Source organism: Mobula birostris, chromosome 11 (genome assembly GCF_030028105.1).
Source record: "Mobula birostris isolate sMobBir1 chromosome 11, sMobBir1.hap1, whole genome shotgun sequence".
In the NCBI taxonomy this organism is placed as follows: domain Eukaryota; kingdom Metazoa; phylum Chordata; class Chondrichthyes; order Myliobatiformes; family Myliobatidae; genus Mobula; species Mobula birostris.
In genome coordinates, this window is record NC_092380.1 from 59408808 (window position 1) to 59424914 (window position 16107).

At 40.8% G+C, this 16107-nt stretch overlaps 1 protein-coding gene across 1 annotated transcript in view; it reads right to left on the reverse strand.

The window, feature by feature from the left end:
* Nucleotides 1–248: 248 nt before the first annotated feature.
* LOC140205509 (immunoglobulin superfamily member 22-like) overlaps nucleotides 249–16107 on the reverse strand; it is a 74525-nt gene continuing 58666 nt past the window's right edge. The window contains exons 18-23 of the mRNA XM_072273123.1: nucleotides 13952–14248; nucleotides 12324–12409; nucleotides 10599–10791; nucleotides 5747–6046; nucleotides 3940–4266; nucleotides 249–412 (exon numbers count right to left, since the gene is read on the reverse strand). Of these exons, the coding sequence (XP_072129224.1) occupies nucleotides 345–412; nucleotides 3940–4266; nucleotides 5747–6046; nucleotides 10599–10791; nucleotides 12324–12409; nucleotides 13952–14248 (1271 nt within the window). The 3' untranslated portion in view covers nucleotides 249–344. The remainder of the gene's footprint in view (nucleotides 413–3939; nucleotides 4267–5746; nucleotides 6047–10598; nucleotides 10792–12323; nucleotides 12410–13951; nucleotides 14249–16107) is intronic.

Below are 16107 nucleotides of genomic sequence, written 5' to 3' on the forward strand. Positions count from 1 at the left end.
AGTTACCCCACTTGCATAATAATTCACTCATAGAAACAGAAAGTGTTATAATTTAGCTGTTTTAGGAGTTAGTGCTTCCGGAAAGTTATACAATGAGAAACAAAAGCAAAAATGAACCAAGAATTAATTTATGATTTTGTCGTTTAACTAAAATGATGACTTCAATTTTATCCCTGCCTCTGAAAGTGATTCAAATATATTAAAATACTTTGTAAATTCTTTAATTTTACCTAATTTGTTATGCTTAACAAAAATTGGTTCTCCATTTGTAAGCTTGATCTTCACAATGACAGCACATGGCTAGAATTGATCTATGCCAGTCTTCACTGAGGTTCAGTCTGAATTCACATGATGTGCTTACTCCTGCGTGGTTTTTCCCCAAGGCTGTTCTGCATCAAGATAACACCTTTTTCTGTAAAAGAAACACAAAGTCAGAAATTAATTCTGGGTTCATCCTCTTCTTTATTTTTCATTCAGCCTCTTTCTCTGTTCATCCCTAACTCACTTTCTTTGCCATTAATTCATTCTACCCTTCCTTTCTTTGCAACTTATTCTACTCCCTTGGTACAGTCAGAGAGGGTGAGAAAGTAATACAGCAGGGAATCAAGTTTGAAGCTCGTGTCATCCATGCCAATGAAGGTGCTATTAAAGCTAGTCCCATTTGCCTGTGTATAGCCCATACCTCTCGAAAAATCTCTTATCCAAATGTCTTTTAAATGTTACCATTGTACCTGTCTCAGCCACTTCCTCTGGCAGCTCATTCCATACAGAATCACCCTTTGCATAAGGTACCTCTGGTTCCTTTCAAATTATTCACTGCTAATTTGGTCATTTAAATTGAGAAACTATTGATGAAAATTGTACTTTGAACAATCTCCAAACATTCGAGGCATGCAATTGCCAGGCAATGACCATCTCCAACAAGAGAGGCTCTAACCATCATCTCTTGATATTCAGTGGCATCACCATCACCGAATTCCCTACTATCAACATCTTGGGGGTTACCATTGACGTAAAATGGACCTGGTTTAACCATGGCCACCAGAGCAGGTCAAACGCTGGGAATCCTGTGGCATCTAACCCAACTCCTGATTCCCCAAAGCCTGTTCTCTATTTACAAGGCTCAGGTCAGGAGTGTAATGGAATACTTACCAATCACCTGGACGAGTGCAGCTCCATCAACACTCAAGAGGTTTGACACCATCCAGTACAAGGCAGCCAACTTGATTGGTACCCCTTCTACAAGCAACCAATCCCTCCACCATCGACGAACAGTTGCAGCAGTGTGTATTATCTACAAGATGCACTACATCAACACACCAAAGTTCCTAAAGCAACACCTTCCAGACCCCCGACCACTACCATCTAGAAGGATGAGAACAGCAGATAACTGGGAACCCCACCACTTGGAAATCCCCCTCCAAGTCACTCACCATCCTGACTTGGAAACATATCACCGTCCTTTCATTGTCGCTGGGTCAAAATCATGGAATTCCCTTTCTAATAGCACTGTGGGTGTACCTACACCTCAGGGACTGGAGCAGTTCAAGAAGGTAGCTCATCACGGTCTTCTCAAGGACAACTAGGGATGGACAATAAATGCTGGCTTAGCTGGTGATCCCCCCATCCCGTAAATGATGAAATTTTAAAAAATGTATATTTTTCTATTTACTTGCATGTTTGATTTTTCCAAATATCTAATCCTCTGACTAATGCCTCTCTACACCAATTTTGTTATTAATTTGCTGGTTCTCTTTCACAATTTTCTTGACAATTTTTGATGATATTATTTACTTCATTTCAATCAGGCTCCATTGAATTGTTCTTGATTATGTTCATGTTCTTTTCCACATCCTGTGCTTATTGACATCGTCAATAATTTTCTTTGTTCTATCCATTTGCTCTAACTTTGAAATATGGAAAGATAATGAGACACTAAAGAAAGTGCAAAAAAGTTTACTGTACTTTCTTTGTACACACAGCTTTGAGAATAACTTCTTTAAAATGCATGTTAATCCATTCAGGGGTTTGTGATGGTCCTATAGACTGTATACTATCCCACAAATAAAAAATGTATGATTTGAACTGAAGTCTTTCATGGCAGACCCTACCATTCACTTTCTAATTTGAAGTGAGTGGCTGAGTCTATCCTATGCTGCTCCTGGACAGTCCCCTTTACATTCTGAGATGAATGGAGATCTTTCACCCAGAGAAGAGAATTCGGAAGAGTTAACTAGTCGAGGTCTTTAAATTTATTGATCAGATGGATAGAACAGATATAGTGAAGATGTTTCAGCTTGTTGGAGAGAACAGGAGTACGAAGGTATAAGTAGAAGATGACTACTAATAAATGTTGTAGGAAATTCAGGAGAGATCTCTTTACAGCAAGGTGGATTAGGATATGGGACCACTATCACAAATAGTAACTGGGATTTGCATGGACACATGAATGTTGTTGCAGAGAGTTACTGTGATGAATGGAATGGAAACATCAGTATTGAAATACTGGGGCTAACGGACGGATTATCTGCAGTATTTTCTTTACAACGGAACATAGAACAGTACAGCACAGGAACGGGCCATTCAGCCCAATATGCTGTGTCAAAAGAGCTAAAAAGCAAATCAAAAATACCCAAACACTAATCCCTCCTACCTACACCATGTCCACATCCCTCCATTTTCCTTACATCCATGTGCCTATCGAAACGTCTCTTCAAAGTGTTTGCCTCTACCACCATACCAGGCAGTGCATTTCAGGCATCCATGACTCCGACTAAAAAAACACATCCCTCACATCCTTCTTAAACCTATCTCCTCCCACCCCCAATGCATGTGGTCTGGTATTAGACATTTCAATCCTGGGAAACAGATACTCCATCCACTCTATCCCCACTCTATCTATGCCTTTCATAGTCCTGCAAACCTCTATCAGATCTCCCCTCAGACTCCGATGCTCCAGGGAAAATAAGCCGTTTATCTAGCTTCTCATGATAGCATATGCCCTCTAAACCAGGCTGCATCCTGGTAATCCTCTCTAAAGCCTCACCATCCTTCCTATAGTGGAGTGACTAGACCAGTGTAATATTTTGTAATGTCCTTTTCTTCAAAACAAGATTTCTTCTTTGAAAAACTTTCCTTTTACCCAAATGTCCAAGGATTTTTTAAGGATATAGGTTGGAACTGCACCAATTTGCCACATTTTGAAATGCGTTAGATAGTAATATAGAAATCAATATATCGAAGTTTGCCAATGATGTTAAGATAGGTTAAATTGCAGACGGAGGGATTAAATTACAAGGATGTATTAAAGGTTGAAAAATTAGGCAAAATTGCATTAAATGAATTCCTGCACAGTTAACTGTGTGGTTATTCATCTAAAGCTAAAAGAACAAAACAGAATTCTTTCTAAACAGTGAACAATTGAACACAGTTGAGTTTCAAAAAGACTCGGGACCTCTGTACATGAAATGTTAAAACATCATGGACACTACTGCTGGAAATAATTAAAAGGGCTAATGAAATATTCAACTGGAGATAGAAGTTATGCCATAGCAATACTGGAGAAGATGGAGTTGTCCTTGTAGCAAAGAACGTTGAACGGAGAATTGATAGAGGTATACCAGATCACAACTGGTCTAAGGAGAATGGCCAGACTAGTTCAAGCTGACAGGCAGTCAACATCATCTCAAATACCATGCATTACAACAGCGACGTACAGAAGAGCATCTCTGAATGCACAACGTGTTCAACCTTGAAGTGGATGGGCTACTGCAGTAGAAGACCACAAACATCCACTCTGTGGCCACTTTATTAAGTACAGGAGGACCTCCTGTACCTAATAAAGTGGTCACTGTTTGTATATGGTATATGGCTATGATAATTTGTAAGAACATGCTGATGGTGAATGCATATCTTTATTTAGAGTAAGCAGGAACCTACCATTGACAGTAACTTTGCAAGAACACTTCACCTTCCCAAGAGGGTTTTCAGCAACAATGGTATATTCATCGGCGTCATCCATTTCTGTAATTGGAATTGTCAGTGTACAGACACCATTCGAGGATGTGTACCAATACTTGTGGTTCTCGGAGATATGGACCTTGCCTTTATACCAGGTAATGCTCGGCCGAGGATTGCCACTAATGGCACAGCTCATAGTACAATTGTTGCCACAGTGAACAATGTGGTCCTTCAGTGGTGTAATGAACACAGGGGCATGAGTCCATTCTTTCTCCTGATATCCCTTACGTTGAAGGCTGAAACGTTCTAGCAGAGGAAAGAGGAAGAATGTCAAGAAAGAATTTGCAGTTGAATAATATCTCATTACTTGAGGATATGGCAAAGTACATTACTTTGAAGGGAAGTCGCTGTTGCAAATGGCAGTGCAGCTAATTACCACATATACGGGTAATAAAATGAAGGACCAATGCATTTACTGATTTTGATTATTGCCTGCTTGCTTTGCTATTGGAGTAGTGTCACAACCATCAAGAAAGAGTGGTGGAGACATGTTAACTCACAACATTTAAAAAGTATTTGGTATTCATGGTGCTTAATGACTAATATGGACACTGTGAACTGAAGGGTTTGTTCTGTGCAGTGTGACTCTCAAAGCAGGATGCAAACTGCCTGAAATATGGTCGATACATCTGATTACAATAACTTTTCTGGCAGTAATACACTCTCAGTAGTCCAAGAGAGTATTATTTACTCAATTGCTGTTGCATTCACAGCCACAAATTACTAATGATGTCAATGTGGGCTCCTATTACTTATGGACAAAGAAAAATGCTTGCTTCTTGGTAAGCACATTAGGCAATAGTTCTGCTTCAGTTTGTGAAAGAAAACCTTGAATGTCTCCTGCCTCCCAGTGCCTTCCTACCCTAGAAACAACATGTAAATCATTGTCAGAATCTCTTCATTCATTTCTCCATAGATTACACACCACATAAAATATAGACAGGGTTAAACAGTAGTCTCTACTGTGTCTAGTTGGGTTAATGAACCTCATGGTAATGAAAGATGCAATATGTTCTGGACACCCTTTTCCCAAAATACTGGTTCTCATTTCCCTTGCAAATATTAGACTTTCATTTTCCATAAACAGACCCATTTTGTAATTAAATCCCTGCTCCATGACATAGAAGCATTTGTCAAATATTCAAGTTTTAAATAATTTTCATAAGAAGCAAATCAAATGTCGGAACGTTAGCTGGGGTAACTTTCTCAGTATGAATTTGTCTCAATTTGTGTCCTGCTACTAATTTCCCTCTTGGATCACTGTCATCTCAGCCTTTTATCATGAATGCTAACAATTCTATCTGCTCTCCTGTTAATCTGGTGATATTTGTAACATTTTTTTCTCTTGTAAATTTAGTATAGTGAGATTAATCTCTTATTTTGACTGTTGCCATAATTGAACTTTCTTATTAGATAAATATCTGACGGGAACTCAAAAAAAAGCTTAAAATAGTTAAATTGAAATTGTGATCCTTCAAAAATGTTTTTCTGTGAATAGGATACGTGAAATATTTAACTTAAGCATACTCAACTCACTGATTCTTTAAAATAACATGCCAATCTGAACCCATGTGTATAAAAGTCAATTCTCATTCTTTATTAACCTTCTTCAACTAATATACCAAAAACTTGAACATTGTGTATGACACCACTACATAATTCTCTAGACATTCACAGTGGAATAGTCTCTACATATCTAAGCTATTCAGTAGCACAAAGGGCATACCTTTGTCCCTAGCAAGGTACCATGGCTCCTTCAAATCGAGTGGGTCACTGTCTCCAATATCATTCCGAGCAATTACCCTGAAGAAGTACTTCCTGCCTGGCAGCAGACCAGTCACTGTGAACTTATTACCAAATACACGGTCTGTTACAGTGTACCAGGTTGCAGTGCTGGCATCTCGCTTCATTATCACATACTGCACGCGACCATCCTCTATATTATCTGGAGTGTGATCCCAAGAGAGTGTCACTGTGTTTGGAACTTCTTCAACCACGTGTAAGTTGGTAGGTGGACGTGGAAAATCTGAAAAGAAAGCATATTGCTGTTTATTTTTTAAAACGTTTACCATTATTCAGGAATGTATTACTGCAAAAAGGACGTACAAATATTGTTAATTAGCCAAACATTTGAAGGAAAGCTCATCAATCAATGTTATAACTAATTAATTGATTAATCCTGACACAGGACAAGTGACCATAGAACCTCGATCATTCTCAGAGGTATAGCTCACTGATAGAATCATAACTTCCTCACAGGCTATTTTAGAATATTACTCTGCTTGAAAAGTACTTAATCCATAATGCAAAAGTGCAGAGCTCAGATGAGTATAGCAGGGACACAGTTCCTATTATAGTTAAAGCATTAAACATATGCCATACACATTTTTTAGGAATATAGAAGAATATTATACATCATTCAACAAGAAACAAGGGGGCTTTCACTGTGACCTGTCCCATCTCCTAAACAAAATCAACAAAAACAAATTAGCTCTAGCCACAAATAACAATGTATCACAGGATATGTTTGCCCAGTGAGGGCTCAATTCTATATTTTGGGGAATTTATCCACCTGCAGAGTTAATGGTTACATATGGAGACAAATTAATCCACAAGTTGAATGCTTTATGAAGAGAACAACACATATATAATGCTGGAGGAACCCAAAGGGCCAGACAGCATCTGTGGAGAGAAATAAACAGTCCAATGTTTCAGACTGAGAGATTTCATCAAAACTGGAAAGGAAGAGGGAAGAAGCCAAAATAAGAAGGTGGAGGGAGGGAAGGAGTACAAGCTGATGGGTGATAGGTGAAGCCAGGTGAGGGGGAAAGGAGGAAGTGAGAAACTGGGAGGTGATCGGTGAAAAGTTAAAAGGGCTGAAGCAAAAGAAACTGATAGCAGTAGACCATGGAGAAAGAGGAGGAGGAGAGGCACCAGAGGAGAAAGATGGGCAGGTAAGGAGAAGAGAAGGAGTAAAATGGAAGTCAGCATGGGGAATGGGAGAAAAAGAGGGGAGGGGGAGAAATTGCCGGAAGGAGAAATAGATGTTCGTGCCATCAGGTTGGAGGCTACCCAGATGTAATAAGGGATGTTTCTCCTCCAACTTGACAGTGGCCTCATCATGGCAACAGAGGAGGCCATGGACCGACATGTCAGAATGGGAATGGAGTGTGGAATTAAAATGGTTGGCCACTGGGAAATCCCAACTCCGGCAGACAGAACGAAAGTACCCAACAAAGCAGTCTTCCAGTCTATGTTGGGTCTCTCTGGTGTAGAGGAGGCCGCACTGGTAGCACCAGACACAGTAGATGATCCTGACAGACTCACAGGTGAGTCTTCCTGATGAGTCTGGAAGCTCTATTTGGGGCTCTGAGTGGTGGTGAGGGAAGAAGTGAATGGGCAGGTGTAGCACTTGTGCTGCTTACAGGGATATGTGCCAGGAGGGAGATTAGTGTGGAAGGACATAGACTGGGAGACCACTTTGATGGGTATCTTCACTCCTTCTGCAACAAGCAGGATTTCCCGGTGGCCAGCCATTTTAATTTGAAAAGAGGAATAAAACTGCTTTGAAAGGAAGAATAAAGCTTCACCTATATGAAACCCTGCAACAACTGGTGAACCTGTGACCTCTGTCTCAGAGGCCTACATCAGAACACCTTATTAAAGAGTGAACCCTCACAAGACGTCAAGCCCTGATTGTGTACCTGGTAGTATTTAATATTTCAGTAGTACTTGACTAATGTTGTATATATGTTGTTTAACTGAGCATTCCTGCTCACAAATAATTCATTATGAATTATATGTAAAGATACGTGAATTGCATTCATCATGACACTACCACCTGACACGTGTGCACTTCACTTAAAGTAAAACTAAAGTACACAACTTATCTCTTGAATCTCCTATTTATTTTTCAATTAGTTGTTATGTTTTGGAGTAGGGCTTGGAAAAACTGTACCGATCAATTGCCCGTGGTGTTCAAAGACATGCTCAGTCACTCACTGCTGCAGTCGGAGGTTCCCACTTGCTTCAAAAGGGTGACAGTCATACCAGTGCCCAAGAAGAACAGGGTGAGCTGCCTCAATGACCGTCGCCCAGTGGCACTGACATCTACTATGATGAAGTGCTTTGAGAAGTTGGTCATGGCCAGAATCAACTCCTGCCTAAGCAAGGACCTTGACCTGCTGCAATTTGCCTTTTGCCACATTAGGTCTACAGTGGATGCAATCTCACTGGCTCTCTACTCGGTCTTGGATTACCAGAAAAATAGTTATACCTACATCAGGCTGCTGTTTATTGATAACAGCTTGGCGTTCCTCATACCCTCGGTTCTAATCAACCAGCTCCAAAACCTGGGCCCCTGTACCTCTCTCTGAAACTGGATCCTTGACTTCCTCACCAGGAGATCACAGCCTGTGCACTATTGTTTGGTGTGGAAGGCCACTGCACTGGAAAAAGCTACAGAAAGTTGTGAACTCTTCCTGCTCTATCATGGTCACTAGCCTCCCCAGCATCCAGGATACCTTCAAAAAGACAATATCTTATAATGGCAGAAACCATCATTAAGGACCCCCATCACTCGGGACATGCCCTCTTCTCATTGCTACCATCAAGGAGGAGGTACAGGAGCCTGAAGGCACACAGTCAACATTTCAGGACTACTGTAGAACAAATAGACCTGGAAATATAGGTGCATAGTTTCCTGAAAGTGGTCGCACAGGTGACAAGGGTGATGAAGAAGACAATTAGCACGCATGACTTCCCCATTTAAGGCACTGAGTAAATTGGTGAATTGGTTGGTTAAAAAAAGATTAGTTTTATTAGTGACAGATATATTGAAATATTGAAACATGCACTGAAATGCTTCACTTTTATCAAATGAAATCAGTGAGGCCAGTGCACAGATGTCGCCACACTTCTGTCACTAGCATAGAATGTCCACAACTCACTAACCCTAACCACATGTCCTTGGAATGTGGGAGGAAACCAGAGCACCTGAGGAAATCCTACACAGTCACATGGAGAATGAGGCAATTCCTTACAGGATGCGACAGTAATTGAACACCGATCGGTGATCATGGGCACTGCAAGGTGGTGTTCTAACCACTGTGTTACGGAGCCTCCCTCACTCCGCTACCATCAGATCCCTGAATACGTCACATGCACTGAGGTACAGTGAAAAATCTGTCGTGCACACCGTTCATACAGACCAATTCACTACAGTGGTGCACGGAGATAATAGGAGGTAAAAAAATAGCAGTGCAGAATGAAGTGTTACAATGGCAGAGAAAGTGCAGTGCAGTCAAACAATAAAGTATAAGATCATGATGAGGAAGATTGTGAGGTCAAGAACTCATCTTATCATAAAATGGAACTGTTCAATTGTCATAGACGAGGGAACAGAAGCTGTTCTTGACCCTGGTGGTGCACACATTCAGGCTTTAGTAATTTCTGCCCAATGGGAACTGAAGAGAACAGAGAATGTTTGGGGTGGCTGGGCTCTTTGATTATGCCAGCTGCTTTACTGAGGCAGCAAGTGGTTAGAAAGAGTCCATAGAAGGAAAGCCAGTTTCCATATTGAGCTGTGTTCACAACTCTGCAGTTTCAGTAATTGCAGAGTTTAGGAATTGGGATGTCATGTTACTGATGTACAAGTCGTTGGAGAAACTACGCTTGGAGTTCTGTGCACAGTTCTAGTTGCCTAGCTACCGGAAGGATGTAACTAGCTGGAAAGGATGCAGGGAAGATTCATGAGGATGTTACGAAGACAGGAGAGCTTGAGTTATAATGAGAGGCTGGATAGACTGCACCTTTCTTTTCTGAAGAGTGTAGGAGCCTGAAGGGTGACCTTTCAGGAGGTTATAAAATCAGGAGGACTAAAGATAAGATGGATGCTCACAGTCCTTTTCTCAGAGTAGGATCAGCGAAAACTAGAGGACATAGATTTGAAAGAGTGTAAAGATTTGAAAGGGACCTGAGGGACAACATTTTCACTCAGAGCATGGTGGGGATACAGAACAAGCTGCCAGTGAGTACAGAGACATTGTGTAAAAGACATTTGTACAAGTATTTGGATAGAAAAAGCTTAGAGGGATATGGACCAAATACAGGCAATTAGGACTAATTCAGAAAGACTTGAGCTCAGAGAAACATTTTGATCAGCATGGAGGAGTTGGGTTGCGGGGCCTGTTTCTGAGTTGTGTTTGAGGAGTTGTTATTAATGTGAGGAATTCATCCGTAGATAGAGTGGGAGTCTGGGTTACTGTTGGAGAGCGACTCAGCTTAAGGTTGGTGAAAGGAGACAAGTTGGTGAAAAAATGAGGACACCGCTTATGGATAGTGTAAAACCCTTCATTAGCGACAGTGTGAAGAACTCAGATGCTGATCAAATTGCATGGAGCTGTTGTTGTGCCTTTAATATGGAAGGTATTTACTGATAATGATATGCTATTATTCAATAGAAGGAAAAACTGAAATGCAACTAATATATTGATGAGGTGTGCACTGACTTGAGAGTAGACCTGGTGAACATGAGCTTGATATTGCAGTACCAAATGTGGCTTTGTTTGTTATTATACCTGCAACTCGAATTCTAATATCATGGGACTTTTCTCCGTAGTCATTTTTCAGCATAATCTTGTATATTCCTGAATCTGATCTCTGGGCACTCGAAATCAAAAACTGCGACATATTTGGTCCTTTTGTAATTGCCTCTCTGCCTTTGGTGGGAGTTCCGTCTTTCAGCCAGATCACATTTGGTAAAGGTGAGCCCTGCAACAAATGGTAACAAAATTAGACGAAGCATTCCATTTATTTATTGTTGCTGCAGTGTCTTACTTTCTCAAAAACTAGCACAAACATCTGTATATTTCAGAATAGAGCAGACAGAAGGAACTATTTATTCAGTCATAGATTCAAGCTGTATTGTATTTGAAAAGATTCCACCATTCCTGGAATTAAGTTGACAACAAGCTGTAACTTTCAGGGTATCAGCCGAAGTGCTTTGTGAACTGCTGAATCAAACAGAAATTCTGCTCTGAACAAGATCCATCCCCACCACCCCAGGAAATTGGGCACAGAGTTTATGTGGCCTGCTCAGCATTGTCGACCAATTGTAACTTGGGCCTCAATATTGACAATGTTAGCAGGGAGAAAATACTGGCATTATTTTGCTTAACTTTCCAGTGAACTCAGTGAATTCTGTGGAGAGAGCACTGATGAATCTATTCCCTGGAAAGTTCGGCTCTCAAAAACTTACAGAAAGGCAAGAGCCACTGCTAGCCAGAAGAACATGAGTTTTGCACCAGTTCTGAATTCAAATACTTGTTTCCTCAATCAATTCAAGGCTGTGTTGATGCAGTAAAGGCTCAGATTAATTTCATCACTAATTTCCTCTTTTGCCAAGATGTACCTCCCAAGGTATGGGGAGACCATTCATGAAACTTTAATTCTGGAGGGCAGTGTGGTGGAATACACATGTGTGTGGTTAAGGTTGTGGATTGCAACCAGACATCACCAATCAGCTTTAGGATATCACCGGGGATGCTGCCTGTTCCTAAGGTCTTGTTATTTGTCATTTGGGCTATAGCTTTCTCAACTTCAGGAATGACAACAAAGCCAATCTTAAAAGACTGTTGTGGGATAAACTCTAATGCCCTCAGGTTGAGGCCAGAGTCAAGATGAAGTCGTCTTCCAAGTGTTCTTTCCAGTGATCCTGATTCTCCTAAATGTCTGATACGCTCATGTCCTTTACTGGATCTCAGCGGAATAGGGCCATGGACCACAGCTAGGCTGTCTAGAACCCAGGCATGTCACGGATCTCAGTGAGTTGGTAAATCTCCATATAACCATATGAAATATACTGCATAGCTCAGTTTTTCTGCTGGATTGCTGACTCAGCAAGGACCAGGAACATAGTAAGGCTTACAGCCAACTTCGATGAGTACTGTACAATTAAAATATAGAAACTTAAATAAAGTGCAATATTGACCCATTTAAATGGTGTGCACAAAGGAGGCAATGCTGGTCTGCTTGATATTTGCCAATAGGCCAATGTTTCCTTTTAACTGTTAGGCTCTGTGTGAGTAATCAGTTGACAATGAAATGAGAATGAGGCCAGTAGTGCTACAGGAGAATTATTCCATGTCTTCTGCTCTATATTATTGCAACTTATCTAGGATAGACAAGGTTAAAGTCAAATCTTATTTCTTTATTGAGATTCATCTTTCAAGGAATATTAATATTATTAACCCACACTATAGTTTTGCCTCTAGTAGCTGTATGAACTGAAACTCTTGACTTACCGAGAAGCCCACGTTAATGCACAATGCTGCACCTGCACGGACCACCATGCCATTTGGCATTCTGGCATCCAGAAATCTGGGAGAAGCTATAAATAAAATAAAATGCGTCACAGGGAGGATTTCTATCACATAGCAATGTCACACAAAGTCATAGGACCAAATAGAGGTTCATGCCTCCCTTTTGGCAAGTTACTATACTCTGAAAGTTCTTAGTTCAATCAATAATCTAACTGGTCATTTGAAAATAAATGAATCTAGGCACAGAAAACACTAAATAATATCTCTCTTATAGTTTGGAAGTCTAAATCCGACCAATGCAACAAGAGCAGTAGATCACATGCTACAGAATCCTTTGTGGCTTAGTGATAGATTACTGTTTTAAAATTGCATACGATATCACCTAAGTTACAGAGAAAGGTTGATCAAGTTGGGTCATTATTCTTTGGAACATAGAAGGTTGAAGGGAGACTTGATAGAGGTATTTAAAATTATGAGGGGGATAGATAGAGTTGACGTGGATAGGCTTTTTTCATTGAGAGTGGGGGAGATCCAAACAAGACGACATGAGTTGAGAGTTAAAGGGCAAAAGTTTCGGGGTAACATGAGGGGGAACTTCTTTACTCAGAGAGTGGTAGCTGTGTGGAACGAGCTTCCAGCAGAAGTAGTTGAGGCAGGTTCGATGTTGTCGTTTAAATTTAAATTGGACACCCAAATGGATAGGAAAGGAATGGAGGGTTATGAGCTGAGTGCAGGTTGGTGGGACTAGGTGAGAGTAAGAGTTTGGCATGGACTAGAAGGGCCGAGATGGCCTGTTTCCATGCTGTAATTGTTATATGGTTATATGGTTATATCATTACTAACTTTGATGACTGCCTAGAAAGAATTAATCAAAAATCACCCCTTTAAAGCCATACATAAAGAAAATGGTAATGCTTGATTGTCAAAACTCATGTGAACTGCCATCTCAAATCACTGCATTACTAAGGAAGCACTGTACTTTTCAACCATAATCCCTAGGAAATTGCGTCAGACTCTTAGCATTTCTTGAAAAAATGACTCAAATTGAAGTTCATATTCTGTATAAGAACTTGTTCTGGAAAGCATGTTAAGCAAAATATAATAAGGGTGAAAAGGTAGCTTTAACAAAAAATCTAATTTAGGAAACAGGCAGGATCAAAACTCACTCTCCAGTCTGTGCCTGGGAGAGGCCTAGATAAACATTAGTAGCCTCAGGCAGGGTGCTGCTAATTCTTGTGGGTGGCTGACTATTCTTTCACTATGTTGTGCCTGATTACCATGAATAAAGAGTGTTATCATAGTTGATGGTGAAATTGAGAGCCTTCTGCACTTCAGAGGGCATCATTAGGACTGGATGCTCAAAATGTTCTTATTTAGGTATAAATTTATAGAGTCTCACACTATTGTTTTAACTTTTCATTAATATTCTAAACCAACCTTCTGGTAAACATACAAAGCAAAATTGAATAAGGGTGATAAAATACATTTAACACAAAATCTAAGATTGGGAATAGGTAAAATCAAAGACTTCCTCTTCAGCTTTTGCTTAGAGTCATGTTCCTCTAAGAAATTGTTTTCTCAGCAAAGTTAAATAAATAAACAATATTTACCTGGTGGTGGCATGGCATATACGCCCTTGTTAAGTTCGGTAGGTTCTCCCACACCTCCTTCATTTACTGCTCTGATTCTGAAGAAATATTTGCCTCGCTCCTGCAGGCCTCCCACTGTGTAATTTGTGCTGGTAATGGGGATCTTACTGCACTTTGTCCATTCTTTAGCATCATCAGCCCTCATTTCCAAGATATATCCCTGAGGCTCATCACCCATCTCTGGTTTTTCCCAGGTTAGGGAGATACTTGAGCTGGTAGAATCTGTCACCTTAATATCCTTCACCTTTCCGGGAGCCCCTGAGTGACAAAGTCAAAATTATTATCGATTGTTACTTTGGAACAACTCAACCTGAAAGCATTCAATTCACAGCAAAATGATTTCCATATTAGCATTGTTCAGGTGCACTGAAAAACCTATTACTCGAGAAATTACTATTATTCTGAAGCATTATGCCTTTGAAATCTCTGTAATAATGAGCTCTAACTTGAGGGAGGCCAAAGTCTGAATCATGCTTTCCGGCTGCGAATCCATCATGAAGCGCTTGCAAGGCAATGGGCCTGGTAATGTAATGGCATACATTTACGTTAGTAACACACACAAAATGCTGGAGGAGCTCAGCAGGTCAGGCAGCGTCTATAGAAGTGAATAAACAGATGACGATTCTCCTCGAATTTGACAGGAGAGGAGAGTGGACTGGGGGTGAAAGGGAAGAAGGAAAGGCACCGGGAAAGATGATCGGCAGGTGAGGAGAAGAGTTAAGAGGCCAGAGTGGGGAATAGAAGAAGGGAGAAAAAGGGAAAAAATTACAGGAAGGGAAAACCAATGCTCATGCCACCAGGTTGGAGGCTGCCAAGATGGAACATGAGGTGTTGCTCCTCCACTGAGAGTGGCTTCATCGTGGCAAAAGAGGAGGCCATAGGCAGACATGTTGGAACAGGAATGAAAATAGGAATTAAAATGACATTACTCTGCACGACCATGAAGACTTACTGATTAACATGAGGAAACTGTATTTATTGTATTTAGATTCTGACATCAAGTGCTGTGCATCCGCCTTTAGTAATGGTGAAGATCCATTGCCTAGTCCGGATACACATAAAGATTCTTCTCCCTGAGCCAGACTGATTTTTAATTCTTACTGTATATTTTACTTTGATTTAAAATTAAAATCAGCCAAACAGCTGAGTAATCACATTGTCAAGTTTGCCGACGACACAAAAGTGGTGGTGAGGTTCATCACCAACAGTGATGAGATGGTCTATAGAGAGGAGGTGGAAGACCTCAAAGCCTGGTGCCATCAAATAACCTTTTCCTCAATAAGGGAAGAGAGATAGTTAATGACTTCTGGAGAACTTGGACTCACACCGCTCTTTACATCAGCAGTACAGCAGTAGAAACTAGAATCAGTTTCAAACTCCTGGGAGTGAATGTCTATCACAACATCCCATTGTCCCAGAATGCATGCTGCACAATCAGGAAAGCTCACCTATGTCTCTACATTCTGAGGAGGCTAAAGAGAGCTGAACTATGCACATCAATACTCACGACCTTCTCAGACATGCAGCAGAGAACATCTTAGCATGTTGCATCACTGCATGGTATAGAAATTGTACTGTAGCAGACAGGAAGGCTTTAGAATGGGTAGTCAAAATTGCCCAATATATCACCAGGACCAGCCAACCTACTATCAAGGACATATATACAGAAAGAGGCCAACCATATCACGAAGGATCCCAACCGCTATTTGTCCCACTCTCATCAGTAACATCCATGCCCGTACCGCCAGACTCAAAAACAGTTACATTATGCCACCTACTAACCCACTCCTCCACACGTCCCAGCACCACTACCTTGTCATTTCCTGTCAGTCACTTTATGTAGCCATACCTCTACACCTGGCATAATTGGATATACTTATCATCAATCTATGTATATAAGCGATCTTATGTATTTATATCTATGGATTGCTGCACTCGCATGGGTCCCAGCGATGTCTGCCTGTTTGTCGGCTATGTGGAACAGTCTATGTTCCAAGCCTACACCGGTGACCTTCCTGTACTTTTCCTATGTTGCATCGATGACTACATTGGTGCTGCTTCCTGCACCTGTGCCTTCAATTTCCACCCTGCCCTCAAATTCCCTTGGTCCATTTCTC